Below are 20,371 nucleotides of genomic sequence, written 5' to 3' on the forward strand. Positions count from 1 at the left end.
CGAGTCGGCAGGACTGCGTCACTCGGTGCTGGCGCCCCCAGTGGCTCTAAACCCGGGGATCCCACAGCACCCTCCTGGCCCGAGGTCACCCTGCAGTGGCAGACAGGAGTGGCAGGTGGCCTTGTAACACAGGCTGAGCATCAGCCAAAAGCCAGCACCGGTCATCGTCGTCACAACAGCCCTCTGGGAGACGGCTGCCATCAAACTGCCCGGCCACTCTGCCGCCTGCCGTTCTGGGAGCAGGTGCCAGACGGCGCCCAGGCTGGCAGCCCTGGCTCCGTGTCCAGAGGAAAACCACGGACAGACGGACGGACCGTGGAGGCCCACACGAGGACGCCGGGGGCTGCCGGAGGGCTCCCCACCCCACCGCTGACGCACAGGCGGAACCCCAGCCACCCGACGGCCCACTGCTCCTGCCCCACATGGCGGGTGTGTTCGCGGGTTCTCGGTGCTCCTTGGGGACATGCCACTGGTCAGTCACCCACGTCTCCCTACGTTCCCCACACCACCCTGTCCATTACACCCCCCGTGACTCCCAGTGGAACCTCAGTCCCCAGAGTCCCCCATGCGGGTCACTGGTCCCCACCAGTGACTGGGGCAGGGTCGGCCACTCAGTGTCAGCAAAGGGAGGGCAGTGTGACATCGACAGTTCTGGGGGGGACAGGGGAGGAAGAGCAGGACCTTTGTCCCATGCGCGTGTCCCAACTTGGTGCCCGAGCCTCCCAGTCACCACTGATATGCAGCCTTTTGACTCAAACACCTTCGGGACGAGGTCCTCTCTTTGGGGACAGACACAGAGAGGCAGCCAGGCGGCCATGGATTTGCAGCCACAGGATGACACGTGCCCGCAGAGAAAGGACTGCCGGGCGCCCAGGTGTGACAGGGACGGACGGGTTGCGCTGGGCCCACAGAGGGCTGCCGCAGCACTAGCGTGATGTCACGTCCCATCCTCCTTACAGGGTTCAAACCCACGTAAAACCTGAGACAGTGCCTCAGACCTGTGTGTGTCTGCACCGACGCCCACAGCCTGCTGTGGGGACTGCGGCATGCAGAGCCTATCTGGTCTCCGCAGAAAAACTTTGTCCCCCCATCCCGGTACCACGCCACTGGCAGATGAAACCCCACCCAGTGCAGGGTCTCCATGGCCACCCAACAAGAGGCAGGCTGGGGTGGGACCTCCACCACGGGCAGCCGCAGAGGGTCGCCGACTAGGGATGAGACGCTGGGGACCGGTTCCCTGTCTGTCCCCTCCTTTCCCTTCCTTCTTCTTTTTCTCGCTCTTCCCTTCCTGCCTCCCCCTCCTCCTCTCCTCCCCCCACTTATCAGTATTAGCTACCGGAATACTACCGAGCGATGTCCTGTTAAACGGCATTGGTTGGAAAGGCTTAAGAGGGGTGTCAGTGAAATCTCTGCGTGGGTGCCTCCCCCAGTGGCTGAGCAGCCTGACCCTGGATGCCCCCCGCAAGCCCAGCGTTTATTGGCCCAAAACGCCTGAAGGGCTGAATTTACCTGGACTTCCCATCTGCCCTTGAGGCTCGGGGACAGGTCCTTGCGCTGCCCCGGCCAGACCTGTCACCGCACCCACGGGGGTCTCCCGTGTTTGCGTGAAGGAGCTCTGCTGAGAGGGGCTGAGTTTTGAAGGCAAAATGAAAGAGTGGGCGAGGGGCCCGGCGACGCACACACACACCTCACACACCGGGGCCCCGGTTCTGGCACCAGCCTTGGGCTGTATTGACCGCGCAGGACGTGTGCTTCTAACACACACTCTGAAACTCCTGCAGGCGTTTCCAGGCTTCTTCGAGAAACTGCTTGTGCAACTTGTTCTGCTCTGAAATTTGCTGTTGCCGGTCACGGGTCATCTGACTGTGCCTGCTGTCATCGTCACTGGTGCTGCTGGTGGCCCCGGGGGAAGTGGGACTGCGCTCGCGTGCCCCTTCCTTCTCCTGGTCCGGAGAGGAAGCGGCCTGGCTCCGAGCCGGCCACGCTTTTGTCTCGGCCCCGCGCTTGGTCCGACCGCGGGCGTCCAAGCGTACCTCTGGGGGCTCAAGCCATCCCAGCCGTGCTGGTCTTCTCTGCTCCGTCTCCTGCTTCTGCCTTGAGACGGCCAGGCTGGCTCTGTCCGCCTGGCCCTGCGGGTCACGCTGCAGAGGGGGGGTGTCCGGTCTGGGCAGCCTGTGTCTGGACGCCGTGTGGCCCCAGGGCGGGCTCTCCCCACTGACGGGTGTTCCTGCCTTGGGGGATGATGGGGCCTTCACGCCCTCGAACGTGAGCCTGACCATCCTCCAAGACGCGTGGTTCTCCAGCTTGCTCAGTGCCTTCTGCAGGTTGGTTCTGGGTGACGTGTGGCTGGCGTCCCCCTCGGCCGCACTTGAGGCCCCTCTGGCAAGCCCCAGCTCCACCTCCCCACCCACCGCCAGCTTCTCCCTCCTCATCTCCCCTCGGCGGCCGTGCACCTCTGAGGAGCCCCGTTCCTCAGGGGGGCTCGCCTCCAACCCCGGACTGGACTCGAGGTGCAGGCTCAGGTGTCTTTTCAGCTCTCTGTTCATGTTAAATAACTCCTGGAAGGCTGACTCCAGCTCTCTCTGCCACCTGCTCTTGCCGCCGCGCTGGCACAGGGGTGCCAGGGGCGAGGCTCCCGCTCCGCAGGTCCAGCCGACTGGACTGGACGGCTGTGCCAGACTGTCCACCTGAGCCTGGGGACATGGACCCACACAGCTGCTTTTCGGGCCTGGAACCAGACAAGCCGTCCTCCCCGGCTGCCTCCTCCTGGGCCAGGGGGTGTCCTCCTCCAGTTCCCCCAGGAGTGTGGCCCCCCTCGCCGTGGTCCCTAGCTTTCCTGCAGCCAGGCCTCTGCTCGCTCGAGAGTCAGCAGGACAGCAACCACCGTGGGCCTTCCTGGAAGACCCGCCCGTCCCTTTACGCCTCTTAGGACGGCTTGGGGGAGGATGCGGCCAGCACGTGACTTTGCCAGCCCCCTTCCTTTCCACGCCCACCACCGTCCTCTGGAACTTGGTACGACAGGGCTTCAGCCTGACCGGGTCTTCTCTGTGACACTTTGTTCCTCTGCCGGCCGCTCTCTGCTTCTCCCAGGCCCTGGGCTGCCCCCCGGCTCCTCCTCGTCGGGCCCGGCCCTCTGAGTCAGGGCGACGTTCCTTGGCCCAGCCTCCTCCTGCCACACCTACCAGGTGGGCTAAATGCAGGCTTCCCAGGCCCAGAGCGCGCAGGTGAGGGGCCCCCCACCCCTCTGCCCACAGCTCCTCGGACAAACGCTGGGGCCCCTGGCTCTTCCGCTGCTTGGGGTCCCATCTTCCACGCAGAGCAAGGCCCCCCTCTCGGACCTGCGGCATTCTCTGCCTCTGCCGGCACAGCCAGGCCGTGTCCTCGGGGTCGGGAGTCAGGCGAGCGGCTCTCTCCGCGCGCCTTTTCATGGCAGAGACCCCGGCAGGCGAAGCTTCGAGGGAAGCCGGTGGGAGCCGAGGGCACAAGGGGCGGAGGAGCCGCAGATGCCACGGCTGTTCCACGTCACGCCTGCGAAGGCAGGACACACACCACTGCCTGGAGAGGAAGCAAGGCTTGGGGACGAGGCATACGGGCCAAGTGAGGGCCAAACTCAAGTGCATCCCTGCGCCCTCCCCCTCCGCACCCGCCCCCAGAGCCCAACCCCCACCTCCGGGGCTCTGTCTTGCACACCTTTAACAAGGTCCTGACGGGCTGCTGTCTGCAGCAGGGGACACAGGTCAGCGCCCGCAGACACTCTGACACAACCAGAGGGAGGTGCTCCTGGCGTCTCTTGGGTGGAAGCCAGGGATGGCGCTGGACACCCCGCTGTGCACGGCGGCCCGCGGCGTTGTGATCACGGCAGGTATCTGGCCAGAGCGTCAACAGTGCCAAGGTGAGACCCCGCCCTGAACAGACACGTGCAGGCTCAGGCTGGGAGTGAAGGGGCGCAAGCGACCGGCAGGGTGTGTCCCTATACATGGACTTCACAGGACAGGGGACAGGGTGCAGGAGTTGGCCAAGCAGGGTGTGTGTGCAGGCAGGGGAGGCCTGTGTGGGGGAGGCACCGGGAGGGAGGTGTGTGTGTGCACGCCTGTGCAAGCTGCGTGTGTGTGTGTGTGTGTGTGTGTGTGTGTGCGCACTTGGTACTAGAATCCAGTGCAAACCAATCACAGAGCTGCCATTACTTCTGTCTTCACGACCCCCAACTCTTCCCTTGCGTGATTATCAGAGGAATCTTTGGGCCATCAGAAAGGGATGGGGCTCTGGCCTGCCCAGGGCACCTGCCGCTGAGGTCAGAGACCGCCAGCCTGTGGACCACTGAAGGGCCCCTGGGGCCAGCTGCAGTCCGTGGTGCTGCCCCTCCCCAATCCCACCCGGTCTTCGCGGAGCTGGGCTGAGCCCAGGAGCCCGGTTGCAGGCAGCGGCAGTGCCTCGGCTACAGAACCGCTGCCGTGAGCTGGGCAGCTCGGCTTGGGGCACTTGTTTACAGTAACCTGTGCCGTAAGGAGCTATTATCACCCTGGGTTCACAGGTGGGGAAACTGAGGCAGGGAGTGATGGAGAACCTGGCCCCAGACCACACAGCTGGCAGGTGGCAGAGACAGGCCCTCTGCCACTCGGGCCGTCACGCAGAGGCTGCGAGCAACTACAGTCTCACTGCCGCCAGCTCTGGGGAAAGTCCCAGGCTGCCCAGTGCCCTGGCGAACCAGATCGGGGCCAGAAAGTGGGCACGCCACAGCTGGCGGCCGAAGTTTCTGACACAGGCGCCGAGGCCGCCGAATGGGGGTGGACGTCCACGCACAGAAAAGATGAATTCAGGCCCTTACGTCACCACAGATGACATCGTCCACCCAAGGACTAACCCGAAGGGGGTCAGAGCCCTTAGTTCGCAGTCTACAACTACAGATGCTGGGAAGAAAAGGAGGTGTACCTTCACGACCTTGGCCTCAGCAGAGGCTTCTCAGATGCAATGTGGAAAGCGCAGGCAATAAGAGAAACGGATAAACTGGGCACCATCTAAATCAAACACCTCTGAGTTTCAAAAGACATTGTGAACGAGCAAGACCACGAGGCACAGAGGGGAAGGAGACGGCGAAAGGCCCGTGTCCAGACCGCACCCGCACTTCCAACTCCAGGAGGGGACAAGCAGCCCCATCAAACACGGTGCGAGATCGAAGCCCTGGCCAGAATGGCTCCTTCTGTTAGAGGGTTGCCCAGTCCCAGACACAGGAAGGTCATGGGTTCGATTCCTGGTCAGGGCACATGCCTAGGTTATAGCTTCGATCCCCAGCTGGGGTCACCTCCCTCTGAGAGACCGGATCACACGACAGAGAGGCTTAACCCTCCCCCCCGAGACCCACTTTCCCGTCAGAGAGTGGGGAAAGGAACAGCACTCATGCCCTGGCGTGGGACGGCAGGACAGCGAGAGAGGGCACCCCGGGTGCAGGCCGCCCCAGGCCCACGGGCCTGCCGTCCGGTCCCCGCAGTAACCAGTGGCGCGTCCACAGACAAGCTCCACTTCACCCCGTTTTCTTCACACTTGCCACCTTGTTGGGCCAAACGCCCGTGACCTCACACGCTGCCCCAGGCCTTTGTGGGAGGAGCTCCAGGGGGGACAGGGTGCAGCTGGTCCGAGCGCTACACTCTGAGCAGTGTGGCCCGGCAGCGGGCTCTGCCCTGTGGCCGTGCCCTGATCGCCCCCCCCTGCCCGCCGGCCTCCTCCCCCACAGCAGCTGAGCCCCTCCCAGCCAGGTCCCCACACCCACGCCTGGCCCCCCTCCGGCACAGAGGCTCCAGCCACCGCTCTAGTGCAGCTGCGTGACCTCGGGACCTATGCCAGCAAGTCTCCACGCATGTGTCCAGGACGCCTGCTCCCTGATCACCGGAGCTGCTTGTTAAATGCAGATTCTAGGGCCCTACCCAGGACCGGTCCTATCCCAGGGTCTGCAGGGGGTGCCCAGGACAGCACTCAGCTAACCAGCCACCACAAGAGGAAGTCCCTGGGCTGTGGCCGGGACGGTCCTACCCGCACGTCACTGTCTGACCCCCCCCCCAGCAGTATGCGGCTGCCGGGCCCCCCCTGCCTTCCACACGCCCGCACCCAGGGCCAGGCAGCACCCGGCACCTGGGCTCCTCTTCCTCAACCAGACACCCCCAATCCCACCCATGCGTCCCCGGCCAGGCACAGGTCCTCTTCCCTCCATGCGCACCCCCTGACCTCCGTCCTGACCTCTGCAGAACAGGGGACCTGCGCTGGCCTCGCCCCAAGGCCCACAGACTCAGCGTCTGGGTGGCGCGGGGTGGTGGTTTTTTCCTGTGAAACATAAAAATAGATATAAAAGGGCTTCCATTGGCTGGCGGGGCCAGAAAGAGCACATTTCCATATAATTAAAGCTCACTTTCATATGTCAAGTTCATCGCCCCTGTCTCTGTCTCCTGAGAGTCCACAGAGCAGACAGTGTCTGGCCTTTCTGGGGAACTGGGGGTCACCTTTAGGGCTGCAACACAGGGAACTGCTGGAGGATTTAAGATGCATGGGGGCGGGGAAGCCATAGAGGACAGAGTCTCCCCAAGCCAAATGGCGCCAGAATGTAATCTGGGTTCTCAAGGTCGGCCTTTTGGGGCTCCCCACGTCCTCCCGGGTGTGACTTTCTGGGGCCTGTCTGGTGGTATCCACCCTCGTCTCTCAGGGCTCCCCAGCCACCCTGGACTGGCACCCACACTGAGTGGCCTCTTGTAGCTGCACGCAGGAGTGACGGAGCATGGGCACTGGTGCCCATCCCCAACTCAGCCCTGGGAGTGTGGAATCGGACACCCGCAGGGCACGGCACAGTCACCCCTGGCCAGGGGTGCCCAGGCCATGCTGCCAGAAGGTGGCCCGGTGGCCAGCTCAGACCCGCAGCAGGCCGCACTCCCGCCGGCTCCACGAGACCAACGTAACGGGGACGCGCCCACAAGTCAGAGGGGAGCCCCAGGCCCAACTTCACAGGTGCAAACTAGGGGACTGGGGTCCGAAGCAGCAAGCTGACAAGGGGCTGGAGCTGCTGAGCCCAGAGTCGGCAGACATGCGGCCACAGGAAGAGCCCCGTGGTCTTCACCTGCGTTGTCAAGAATGCCTTATAGAACGAGTGTGGTCACAGTCCACTCCAGCCCAGGCTGCGCCAGTCGGACCTCACTAGATGCCCTGGGCCCCCGATGTCGACACCCGAGAAGCACCCACCACTTCCCTCCGCACGGGACGAAATAACTCAGCGCGTCCCAGGAGTGATGCCCGGCCCGCGGGGAGGCTCAGCAAACACCCAAGCACCGCGCAGCGGGAGCAAAGGATGGATCCCACGTGCAAGGGGCTGACAGCCAGCCGCGCGTCAGGACTCTAGAAAAGGCAAGAGGTGCCGACACTGAGCAACACCCAACGGGACAACATCACGGGATGCATCGAAACACAGCCACGCAGTGCCTAGCAGTTAACAGGAAATGCACACTGGACGATACGCAAGTCACCTAAATGTCTAAACAGGGAGAAACCTGACGGACGGATGGACAGACAGCTGTGTCTCCCGTCGGGGGCAGGAGGGCGGCGTGGTAAGGATGGAAGCAGGGGCTGCGACCCCAGGGTCCGGGTGACTGACGGTGAAAACACAAACAAGAAAACCTGACATAGGAAAATAAGTCCTAAAGAACCCTGACTGCTTTAAGGGGGGCCAGCAGGAGGCGGAACAGGCTGGGACAGCAGGCCGGGATGGTCAACAGTGTTAATTGTGTGATCTAGGCAGCAGGTCTTAACTCGGGGAGCCTCAGTTTGCTCACCTGTAACACAGGAATGATGATAGCAACACTCGCCTACACAGATGCCAGCGCTCATTGCCATCACAAACACCCAGATGCCCAGCACGCTGTGTGAGGAAGACGGTGGTACTTACTGTGCGTGTCTCCAGATGACGGAGCTAGACCACCGAGGGTGCATCAAAGAGAGGCAGGAATTGGCGGGATAGAAAGGAGCACTTCCTATGGGGTTGTGTTGAAATCATTGAGCTGACTTCGTAGGTAGTGAGACACCCATCACTGGAGGCATCCAAGCCAAGCCCAGATAAAACAGACATCAGAAACATTTTTAAACTCCTTTTCTCTGAATTGCAGCCTCTAAAAATACACTTTGTGACACCCAGGGCCTCGGCTTTCAGCCGCTACTTGACTCCCAGCTAAGTTTCCAAGTGGCGGGCAGTCCATAAGCCTCTGGGCTTTGGACAGGCTGCATCAGAACTGCCTGGATGGGAGTGGTCATGGTAGAGCACAAGCCTGGCCAGCCCCCCCCCCCCCCCCCCCCCCGCAGGTTTTCCACCCGTCCTGGGCGGGGCTCCTAGTGTGTCTGTGTCGCCATCTCCTAACGCACAGACAAGGCTGGGACCACTATGGGAGGCCCAGGCAGCCGGGCAGCCAGCCTCGAGTGACAAGCACAGGCTCGCCACGTCCCCATTATCCCCTGGGCCCGCTGCACAACGGCACACAGGAGGCACAGACTCCACACTCAGGGAGACACGGGGTGCCAGGGGGACGTTCACGGCCCATCCAGCTGGCGGCTTCCTAAATGTCCTTGGCCGTATTAGTCCTCGGAGCCCAGGAACGCCGCCCGGGTCGGGGTCCCCACTACCTGCAGCTGTCTTGCTGCAGGATGGCTCCCCCCTCCCCCCCGCCTCCAAGCAGCCACATTGGCCCCCAACGCCACCGCCCTTCCAGGTCAGCGAGTTCAGACAGCCCCGGGGTTTCGGATGGGCCTCCCCAGCTGTCACAGAAAGCAGCCCTCCCCGCAACAGAGGGGGCAGGGGCACAACTGGAGCCTCGGCCCTGGCCGCCTGCCTGGGTCTGTGGGGCCCGCTGACCGAGGTCCAAGGTCGGCTGGACCTGCAGCTCCTGCCTCTACCAGCAGCCAGAGTCTGCCCAGCTGGTGACCTGGGGCAGGACGCTGCCATGGCGACGACAGAGCTGCTGTGCTGTGACCTCAGAGAGGGGTGAAGTCAGGGGTGGTGCCGAGCCAGCCAAGGCTGAGCACCTGTCAGGGTGCCTGCGGTGGGTCCACTGGGCCCCAAGATTCGGCTCTGACAGCTGGGGTGCTGGGCAGAGGGACAGCCTACCCCGGGCAGCGTGCTGGTCCCCAGGCCCCCACCCCGGCTGGCACCGGTGTCCCTCCTCTTCTAAGCCGTGGCACTGTAGGCCAGGGCTCCCCAACAAGGCCTGACACCGCTTCTCCCAGGGGGAGAGCCCCTGTCCCCACTCGGGTCAGGGACATGTGCTCCTCTGGACACCACGGGAGGTGGAGCTCACAAGGACCCCTGGCCTGGGCCACTGTCGTCGCACCAAATAAGAAACACGCCTGCCCTCGTCTCTGGCCTAGGGGCGCCCTCCAAAATCTGACCATTAAGAACCGTCATTAGCGGGAATAGGATGTGGCCCCAAGAAGTCAAAGCAACCCGTCTCGAGGTCTGGTTGCCTGAGAGGCAACGGCGGGAACGTGGCTGGCTGAGGGCACCCCCGGGGGAGCCCAAGTTGCAGAAGAGCTTCGTCTGGGGCCGAAAGGGCCCTTGGCAAGGTCATTTGGTCCCTGACCTGGCATGGGCAGAGGGCGTCCCTCCTACGGAGGTCTCAACTGAAGCCTGCCCCCCACACTGTTCTGGGTGCCTCTTGGGGGCCCTGAAGACACCAAGTCTGCGCCACTTCTCCCCCAGAGAGTGCCCCCCCCCCGATCTCTCAGCCTCTAGCATGGTCTCCTGTGCCCACCCTCCGGCAGGAACAAGCTGGGGGGGTGGGGAGGGGTGGGGAACAAGGTGGCAATCCAAAACTATAGTTCGTTGGGCCTTCCAGAATGTCCCCTCCTCTCCAGCTGTTTCTGGACTGGAGACATTTCTCCTGACACTGCTTCAGGGTCCCCACTGTCTGCAGTGACGGTCCGCATGGGGTGCCCCCTCCACGGTCACTCCCTGGGGTGTCACCGCTCATACCCGGCATTGGGCGTCTGGGCCCACACCCTTCCTCTCTGCAGTCAGACCCCCCCTTTGCAAACTAAAGGCCAGCCGTCACTCCGGCTCATCGCAGAGGGGGTCGGGAGAGAGAAAGTCTAATTTCCACTCACTGATCTGAACGTTCTACATGCCGGCAAATTCCACACCTCCGGGCCCAGCAGAGCGTGCAAAGCTGCGGTTTACCTGCCCCTCCCCAGCTGCTGTCCTAGAACAGACATTTCGGACGCGTCCTTGAGGTTGACAAGACGAGACACCAAGACGAACATCCTTGTGGCCGAATGCCCCCATGTGTCCTTCCTTCTTTCTCTCAGAAAAACCCCCAGATACAAAATTCCCAAAGTCAGAGGCGAGACTGCTTGCTAAAGCCCTTGATGGGCGCTGCCAAAACGCCTTCTAAATCACCTGGGTTCCAACAAAACGTACCTGTCTTCGGGCCCTGCCAAGGACACGGAGCGCTCGGCCAGATGGAACACACAGGATTCTGGAATGTGACGTCCAATCCCATTTCCAGCGCCGGAGCCAGGGGCGCCTCCTGACACCCTGGGCACCAGCCCTCAGCTGTGTGACCTTGGGCAGGCCAGCAGCTGTTCCCAATCAGAGAACAGAGGACCCCTGCCTGCCCCGCCCCCGAGCCCTAGGGAACGTGACCCTTCTGCACCGCAAAGCCCAGACAATCGATACCAAGAGAGAGAGTGGGTGCCTCTGTGCCTGGTGGTGTTTTGTTGTTTTGGTTTTTGGTTTTTGTCCCTGCTTTCCAGAGCTGGTGCGGGAAAAGCAAAGAGCACCCTAGGTTTGTTCCTTTGTCCCTGCCGGAGTGGACTGGGCCAAGGGACCCAGGTGTCCCTGATGAGAATCGGGGACTGGTGGTACCCATCAGAGCTCTGCCCTAGCGCCACCCTCCTGAGAGCTGATTTCTGAGAGCCTCCTGAGGCCCAGGCTGGGCCCCGTGTCCCAGGAACGCTGGAAGGTCAGAGGTGAACCACGAGCAAGGCTGGGGAAGAGCCCCCGGGAGAGACGCCTGCGTGTTTGGGAAGCTGTGTGTCCCCACAGCCGCCCTGCTGCAGGGTGGACCCGGTCCTGACACGCACGCTCTGTGACCAGACACAGACCCAGAGCCCGCAGGTGACCCTCAAGTGACCACAAAATGACCCTCCAGTCCTCTCTGGGGGTAAATGAAGCACCGCCTCTCAAAAGTGCCCGAAACCCCAGCACCTGCCTGGGGTTGCAGCTGGGACACCCAGCAGCCATGTGGCCGTGAGTAAACCTTCCACCACTGGAGCAGCCAGGGCGTGGCCAGAACAGGCCACCTGCAGACCATGGACAGTAAGAATCCTACTCAGCGCCGGGGTCCGGCGTGATCACTAGTGCGTCACGCCCCTCATGTCACCTGGCCCACGCTGAAAACCCTGCCACATCCCTGAACTCGGGGCCTGAGGGAAGAGGCCGCAGACGGAAGCCGGGCTGGCGCGTTGCAGGCAGGACAGAGAACAGCGCTGGCCAGGGACGCAGCCGGGAGGCCCATCTCCCTTCTTGTCCCACGGGACTGCTCTCAACAAGCCCCAGGGACAGTGGTCGCAGGTCTCTCAGATCGCGTCCAGCACCTCAAAATTCTAGCGGGGAAGCGGGGGGGTTGGCGGGACTGAGTTCCCTAAAGCCCCTCCCCTGCTACGTGTACTTGACGCATTCCCTGAAATTTACTCAGTGTCGGCTGTGACACAGCCATGAGAAGGTCAATCCTGCTGCCACAGAAGAGGACACCGAGGGCCCCAGTGGCCCAGAGCTGGGGCTCAGAACCAGTTCTGGCTGGCTCCAAAGCCCGGGCTCTTCCTCCCAGCACCTCCCTCCCTGTGGGTCCTTTCTCCCTGCAATGCCGGGCCATCGCCTCACCCCGCCCTCACTCCGTGAAGGTGCGGCTGTCAAAGTGCCCACTAACCAGGGCCTCCGACCGACCAGAGCGGCCCTGGCCAGCCAGGCGCAGCGCCCCAGGATTTGCTGAGTCTGTGAGGGTGCCCTGCCCTGACTGGGGTGCCAGGAAGGCCACCTCCCAGCCCCTGGGCTCATGGTCAGGGGCTGAGAAAAGGTGGGCAGAGCTAACAGGGGACTTAAGAACTAGAAAATTTTAGTTTAACAACAGAGCCACTGTGCTCCAGGGTGAGGTGACCTCTGCTAGGGGCACAGCTTAAGGGCATCACCACCCAGGTCAAGAATGATGGAGTTTTCTTTTTTAACTCAACTCCTCCCTGAATTTCAAAACCCTTGTTAATTCCCAGCCATAGAAACCTTGGCCTGGAAAGAGAAGGGAAGATGGTCTGTCAGGGTGCGGACCCGCCATCTTCTCAGACCACTGGCCATCGGAGTAAAGCGCCCACAGAGATTCAATCTCTGCCTGTGTTTACTGGGTTTGGCGGTGACGGGCAGCCCCGGACGCTGGCGTCTTTTCTGGTTTTGGAGCCGCTGCACTTTGGGGTCAGTTTGCAGGCGGACACCCACCTACAGGCACCACTTGACCTGGAGCAGCCCTGCTGTGAAGCAGGGATGGGGAACCAGGTGCAGGGTGACACCGCCCGGAAGCTCGCACGTGCCACGTCCTTGTGCCGCAGCCTGGGGGTCGGCAGCTTTCTCCTCCAGGACCGGAGAGCACCTGGCGCAGGCCCTGTGGCCCGTGCTGCAGCCGAAGAGCAGCCTCGGACTCTGTCAGGGGGGCTCGGCTGCTCCCGGCAGAACCTGGCTTACGAAGACAGGGTGCAGGGCGGGCGGCCGGCGGCCTGCCAAGTCCTGGAGGGCTGACGAAGTCTCCCCGAAACAGCCAGGGTGTGCCTCTGGGTGTGGGCAGCCAGGGAGGACCCAGCCCCGTGGATAAGGACTCGGCAGGGAGCACCTCTCAAGCCTCATCTCAAACACGCAGATAACCCCGCCAGGTGTCCCCTGGATGTCGCTCAATCGTGGCGGCTGCGGCACACCCCTCTGTGAAACCGCTTAAGTGCAGAGCCACACCCGTGTGAATGGCACCTTGTAAAGTCCATCAGAGAAGCCCAGCCTGTCTCCCATCGGGGAGAAGCCCCTACCCATCTCCGCATGCCCATCCCTGAGGCCTTAAATGATGATGGGCTCACGGGTCCGTCACAGAATGTTTAGAAAACGCGGATGAGCAGAAGGAAAGTAGAGCGCCCCTGCTGAGAGCATCCTCCGTCCCGCCCGTCGACTGCCAGCCCATCCCATTTGCAGTGAGGTCAAGACGCACACGGAAGGGGTGCAACCCCGTGGAGAAGCCGGGGACTTGGCCCCACGACTAGGGCTGAGCCGGTGCTGGACACAGGCCGTCGTTCAGGCCGACACTGGGCTTTTCACTCTGAATATGCCCTGAACACTTTTCTAGGTCACAAACGGCCATCGACGATGCTGTTTAAAAGGCCTGCTCACTCTTCTGCTGCCAGGATAGAGCGTAATTTATTTAGCTCATCTCCAATGGATGAGAAACCCTCATGAACAAGGCCGGCCCTCAGGCGTCCCCCCAACCCTGTGGGCCCCCACCCTTCACCCGTCTGAGCAGCGGACCACGCTCTGCTCCCCAGAGGCCGGGACGCGGACCAGGCTCCTCTGACATTTTAAAACCTCTTCTTACTCTGCTAACACGGTGACACTGAGCAGGTCACTTCCTCACCCAGGCCTCCGCCTGCTCATCCGTGAAATGGGACAACAGTGGAGAATTAATGGAACTGACATTGGAATGTGCAGAGTAAGCCCCAAGCCCTTGGCATGGAGCAGTGACAGCTGTGGTTTCTGTCCTCACTGTCAGCAGTGCTGGCTGTCCCAGCCCCCCGCTGCTTCTCGGCATCCCTCTCAGTGACACCAGGACCCTCTGAGCATCCCTGTGACAGCGCACCGTCCCCCAGGGCTGTGTGAGGGTCACAGGTCCGGCGCGGGGTCTCGGGGATGGTCCGCGTGATAAGGCGGAGCCCCGACATTTGGTCCCAATCGCCCTCCTGGGTCTCCCCATTCCCCAGCCCTCCACTCCGGCCTGTTCTGCACCCAGAACTCCCCCTCGCCTTTGTCCAGGTGGTCCCTCCACGGAGCATACCTGGGCACGCACACGCTGTCCCCAGTGACACTGCACCAGGGCGCAGTCTCAGACCTCGGGTTCTTCACGCACCTCAGCCTCATCTCCCAACTCCGCTTTCCCTTTCTACAAAGACTTTCCTACCCACGCACCCTGAGTCCCTTGTTTGGGTGCACACTGGGACGTGGCGGGAGCGTCCAGGACAGACGCCTGCGTCCAGCTCCTGGCAGAGAGGAGCCCGTGACATTTATACCCGCCTCACCACCACTGCTTACTGCCCCTCCCATCTTCCCCCTCCTCCCGTCTCCTCCAAGCTCGCTCGCTCTCCCGCTGGCCTTCCGTCCCCCTTGCTGCCGGAGGCTCTCCAGGAATATCTCTTAGCTATTTTGTAACCCAAGGGGTTCCTGGCCCCACAGCCCCTCGGGCATCGGAGCAGTGGGTCTGCCTCAGGACTAGGGTGGCTGCAGGCCGCCCTCCCCGGTAAGCCCGGAAGCCCTGTGTTCTCCAGGCACCCAAATGTCACCACCGCAGGTCCTCCCTCGTCCGTGGGATCTGCCTGGCCACCCGGCAGACAGCAGAGAACAGGCCGGGACCAGGGCCACACTCGGCTCACGCACCACCCACCAGGGCTGCACACCCTGAAAGACAGAGCTGCACCCGGTCCTCAGACCACAGATAGGGCGGGCGTGGCAGAGGGGAGGCTCCCGTCCAGCCGCCTGCCACGCCCGCTGCACAGCCTGCCACGCCCCCAACACAGCTCTTCCCTCCTCGGGCCTGCCAACCCCGGGAGCTGCCAGCAACTCACCCCCGGGCCCTCTCTTGGGAGACTGCATTCTCATAGGGACACTGCTCAAAACTGAGCCCAGGAGCCCCAGTCCCCTGCACGGCCCCTCCCCAGCCTCCCACCCAAACCCTGTGTCTGCACAGGAACGAACGTCACAGTGGGACACGGTTCCTTCATTAATTATTTTCGAAAAGCTCACTGAACTTGACGGACTCTATTCTGCGTCCAGCGGGGGTGGGGGCCTGGGGGGCCTGCCCACCTGGACCCTGACCCACACAGTTGACGCCCACTCCCCCAGGGCCTGGCGCTGCGGTCGGCACTCCCCTGGTGAAGGCAGGGATAATGCTGCTGCTTCCTCACAGCCCCCGGGCGGAGCCGGCATCTCCTTAAAGATCAAACTCAGGATGCACACAACACAGACCGATTATGTGCTTGGCAGGCGGGCGGCCACCTCACCCGCCCCGTGCACTGCAGGTCCGACTCAACTCAGAGGAATCTCATTTGCCTTGCTCTTCCTGATCATGTGTCAGGGGATGGCAGGGCTGTCCTTGAGAGCTTGTGTGTCTTCCGGGTGGCACTGTCTGGCCCCCATTGGTGCATCAGAGAGCTGGCTGTTTGCCCTGGCAGCCAGCCCTTCTCCACCTGGTGCTGGAGACCAGCAGGCGGTTTGCAGAAAGCAGTATGTGGAGGTAGGGACACGCTGAGAAAGATGGCACTGCAGGCGCCCTTGTGCAGTGACATGGCTTTGGGCATCACTACCCAGGCTGGAGGGGACATTTTATTCTCCAGCAACTGGCCCGGACACGAGCCCCTTGGTTGGCAGGGCAGCTGCAGGCTCTCTGCGCCGTGACCCTGCCTGGTCATCGGCACCATGGAGAGCAAAGGACTCCATCAGCAGAGGGAGGCGCCGGCAACACATCCAAGCAGCGGCCTGACTGTCCCCCTTTCCTGGAAAGGACGGAGCAGGGGCTCCCAGGAGTCCAGACCTTCTCTTACCTACTCCCCTTCATCCAAAATATCACAACTTCAAACTGACTCTTTGCAGACCACAGTTCCAACCCTCCCCGGCACCAGGGGAAGGAGGGGCTCCCGGAGACCCTCACACTAGGGCAGATAGCTGCTTCTCAAGCCATCGCCTCTGGCAGATACCAAGCTTGTTAACAAACCCGAGACCGGCCGACCGTGAAAGGCACCGGTGTGCCACATTACAGGCCACTCTCCAGCATCCCCACGGACACCAGGCCACCACCCTTTCCCAGACCCCTGGGCCACGGCTCTGGTGGCGCAAAATCGCCTGTGGGCTTTGAAAACTGCCAAACTGAGGGCTGGGCCGGACTCCCTGCAGCTGCAAAGCCCTGAGCGACCTTTAAAAGGTCCCAGGCAATTCTGCTCTCGGCCAGAGTGGCGAACCAGATGAAGTCACAAACCCGTCCCACTCGGAGCAGAGGTGACAGGGAAAGGCCACTGCCTTCCTGTGAGGTTCCCTGCAGGCCGTCCAGGGCCGGCACGGCGGTGTCCGGCACTGTCTCCCTCCGAGCTGACTGAGCACAGCAGGGCTGCGTGCGGGACAGACAGGGCAGCCCAGCTCAGACTGCACCCTCCTAAAATTCTGTCCAGCCAGACCTGGGAATGAGGCCTTATTTGGAAACAGGGCCTTTGCTGATGCAACCCAGTTAGGATGAGGTCGTGAGGGATGTGGGTGGGCCCTCGTCCAATGAGGGTATCCCTAAAGGAAGAGGGGAATCTGTACACACGCACACTCGGGGAGAAAGCCACGTGGGGATGGAGCTGAGACTGGCGTGATGTGTCTATGAGGCAAGGATAGCCACGGATGACTGGGCCCCCACAGGCGGGAGGGAGGCCTGGACAGGATTCTCCCTCAGAGCCTCCAGGAGCCAGCCCCCCAGTGCTGGGCCGTTGGTCCTAAAACCCCAGGAATCTAACCCAGGGGGCTCTGCCCAGCAACTCCGGCATCTGCAGGCCCCGCTGGGCATCTGGGCAGGGGCGCAGTTAAGAGTTTTGGCCGATTTTGATGTGGTGATTTGGACACAACAACCAGGAGGTCCAGGGGGAGGACAGAGTAGCACGCAAAGCAAGAACGAGACTCCAGGCATCCTGACACTCCCTGACCTTGACCCCTGGCTGCCCTCCATCCAGACCCAAAGCAGAAACAGCCCTGCCCCTACTGACCCCGAACAAGCACCAAGCAGTGGCAGGGCAGCGCTGAGCAGTGGTCCAAGGCCCGGCCCCTTCCCACTCGCTGCTGCCAGCCCAGCCTGGCGCTCTCAGGACCCGTGATGCCTTCTGGCCTCAGTCGGATTCCGCCCCAGAACTCGCTGGTTGGCAGCTGATTCTGGCTCCTCCCAAGCAGGAGCCCCTCCTCCCCACTCCAATCACTCCAAGCACCAAAAGAGACCTTCCTTCCCCCAACTCCACTTTTGCGCAAACTACTCCTCAAGCATGCCCCGTGCACAGGTGGCCTGAGCCATGTGATGCCCCCAGGTAGGAGCACCTGTGGCAGAGGCAGCATAAAGAGCCAATTGGGGTGCCGCAAGGAGCCACGAGGACTGGGGAGCCCAGGGGGTGACAACGAAACCCAGAAACTACAGGTGAGGGCAGCCCCACCTCCCCGCAGCTGGCTGTCAACAGGATGCTGGTCTGGCTGAGAGGTAGGAGCAGAAATTACACCTGTTGAGAAGTCAGAGGGGCTGCACAGGCCCACCTGTGGTGCTGCTGTCCTTCTGGTTAGCCTCAACTTCCCCGGGAAACTTGGCTGGCCTTCACAGAGGCTGCTGCAGCCTGCAAGTGTCAGACCTGCAAGGAAACCTCTGGGTGCCAGCTGGTCCTACCCGACCTACCCACTCCTGCTGCCCCTCCACGGACCAGAGCAAACAACTGGGCTCCTCCTCCCTCGCTCACTCCCACCTTTGCAGGGCAAGGGACCCTATGGGAAATAGATATTACCTGCTTAGGGATCATTAGCCGCCACACAGCCTGCACCCCCTCCCCACCCCTTCCAGTCCCCAAAGTACCCAGTTCTGGTGGCCGTCCTGAAAAAGTAGTCACCAGCACCAAGCCGCTCAAAGACCCGCCTTCCAGTCCCGCCCTGTATGCAATGCCTCCTGAGTAGAACACAAGCTAGGAGCCGGCCCTGGGGCTCTGCAGGCCTTTCTGAGCATCTCCTCTGAGCCAGGAGCCTGGGGAGGGGGGGGGCGTCCATCTGACCCCACTCAATCCAGCAAGCCCCCAAACAGGGCTGGTGGGAGAGGCCTAGATAGAGAAGCCATTCCCCACCCGACCTAAACCCAGAGGAGCCCAACTGCCAAATCATATGTTAAAGTTTCTTCCTGGGGTCCCCGGCCCTCCAGCCCACCGAGGCCAAGGCTCCCCTCCACTCACACGCGCTGTGTCCTCCACTCTCTCCGCCTCCCACCCCCGCCCCGCGCTGGTATCCCAGGGCCCTCTGCCTGCCAAAACCCAATCCGTTCGCTGGCTCCCTTTTCTGGGGCTGGAGCTGAAGCGGAATTTCGGTGGAATTTTGAGGTTGAGAAGCATCTCGGTAGAGAAGGAAAGAAAGGGCGTGGAGGGGGGGGAAAGAAAGTGCGATTTTGGCATCAACTTGCAGGACTGGAGAAGGCGCCGTGGGCCGGGGGGTAGGCGCTGGGTCCCTTTGCAAGAGGCCGGCGGGCAGGGCGCCTGCGAACCCTCGGGGGGGTCCCGTACTGCCCGCGGGAGTCTTAGGCACCCAGAGGGCTGGGGCGGCCGTCGTCCTTACCTACGTCTGCATTGCAAAACGCCTGTTGCGGGTGCACCGGGGAGCAGCTGCAGGCGTCGGCCCCGCGGTGCAGCGTCCCCAACAGCAGGAGGCAGAGCGCGAGCCGCAGGCTGCGGGCCGCGGCGCCCATGGCGGGCGGGGGGCGCAGGCCGGGGGCGCGGGCTCGGGGCTCGGCCGCCGCCGCCTGAGTTCGGGGCGCTCCCCTCTGGGCGGTCTGAGGCGCGCGGTCTCGCTGCGCTCCTGGGCGCGCCCGCCGCACCCGCCCCGCACTCGGACGCACAAACTTTCTCCGGCTGTGTCCGAAGGTGGTGGTGAAGGCAGTGGTGCTGGAGGCGGCGGCGGCGGCTGCGGCGGCAGGGGGAGAAGCTGACGCGCGGAGAAGAAAGCGGTGGGAGGCGGCGCACGGCCCGTGTCCCGAGTCCTCCACAGCCTTCTATGGATGTGTGCGCCGCGGCCTCGGCCCGAGCCGGCCTTTAATAGTGCTCGGGAGGACGTCGGGCTCCGCCGGCAGCCAATGGGGCTCAGGGAGCTCCGGAGGCCCCGCCCCCCGCGCCTCCCGCGCCTCCCCGGCCCTCTCCCGGCCTGGCTTTTGTTGTGCCCAGCGTGGGGGCTCGCCGCTGCGCACCTGGCCTCCCACCGGGCCCCGGCCGCACCCCATAGCCTCCCAAATCGCTAGAGGCTGGGGCAGGGGCGAACGGGGCGGACAGCGCCCAGTGGGTCCTGACTCAGCACTTGGGGGTGCCCACCCCACCCACCACCTTTTCCCCTTCCCCTCCAGCTTGGTATGGGAGGTATACGCTGCCCCGTTCCCTGCCGGGGCCCTGGGGTCCCTGGGGATTGAGCACAAGGGGTGTGAGCTTCGGGGCAGGGGTCTTCCTGCCGCATGGGTGTCGACCTTGTGAAACTTGCCAAGGATTCCTTTTGCAAACGGAGGCCTTGTAAGTGCGTTTAGTCAGTTTACTTTGAAAGAGGGGGAGTGGTTACAATGAACAAAACAAGATTTTATATAAACTGGCCATATTTTTGACCAGCCAACAAGAGCCAGGGGGGTGGGCCCAGGAGCCTGGGAGGCAGTCGGACTGGAGGAAGGCATTGGCGGGGCTCGGTTCACAGTTCCCTCCCTTATCCCACAAATGTGGGAGCTGAAGGACTTTCCCCAAAACACTTCTGTGTTCCAGAAGGGGTGGAGTATCTTCGAGGTGTGGAGTAGGATGAGGTGTGACCCCAGGGACCCTGTCTGCCTATCACTGAGCCTGCCCAAGCCCCTCTGCGGTGGGCACTTACACACAGGACCTCCTTCTTGCCGGCAGGGCACTTCTAATCGAGCTGGGGAGGTGGAAAGGGAAGAGAATGACACAGTTGAAGAATGACTGCCTGCCAAACTCCACGGTGCTGACGAGATATGAAACCGGACTCTACTGAAGGAGCGGAAGACGGTTTCTTTCCTTCTCTTTCTGGGCGCTTCGAAACAGACAACTGGGAGAAGAGTTCACAGGGAAGCGATGATTTGGCCTCCTGACACACCCACGCTCACTTTCTCGGCTTTCGTTCTTATGGAGTGGTGTCACATGCTCACTGCTCAGCGCCAGAGGGCGTGACAAGGCAGGAGGAATTCAGGGAAAGGGCTGTAGCTCTGACCTGGCTCCAGGTCACACACCCAGGCGAGCCCCAAGAAAGCAAGAGGGCGTGGGCCTGGGAGCTCTGGTGGTGGTCATCGCAGACCCCGCCCCCGTGTGCTTTCTG

At 62.5% G+C, this 20,371-nt stretch overlaps 1 protein-coding gene across 1 annotated transcript in view; it reads right to left on the minus strand.

Moving 5' to 3' along the window:
* Positions 1 to 19,088, minus strand: part of TIMP2 (TIMP metallopeptidase inhibitor 2) — a 38,410-nt gene extending 19,322 nt beyond the window's left edge. Inside the window, exon 1 of the mRNA XM_037157927.2 lies at positions 18,629 to 19,088. Coding sequence (XP_037013822.1) covers positions 18,629 to 18,758 — 130 coding nt within the window. The 5' untranslated portion in view covers positions 18,759 to 19,088. The remainder of the gene's footprint in view (positions 1 to 18,628) is intronic.
* Positions 19,089 to 20,371: the final 1,283 nt, after the last annotated feature.

The sequence above is a fragment of the Artibeus jamaicensis genome, unplaced genomic scaffold (assembly GCF_021234435.1).
Source record: "Artibeus jamaicensis isolate MK-2021 breed Jamaican fruit bat unplaced genomic scaffold, CSHL_Jam_final contig_2259, whole genome shotgun sequence".
In the NCBI taxonomy this organism is placed as follows: domain Eukaryota; kingdom Metazoa; phylum Chordata; class Mammalia; order Chiroptera; family Phyllostomidae; genus Artibeus; species Artibeus jamaicensis.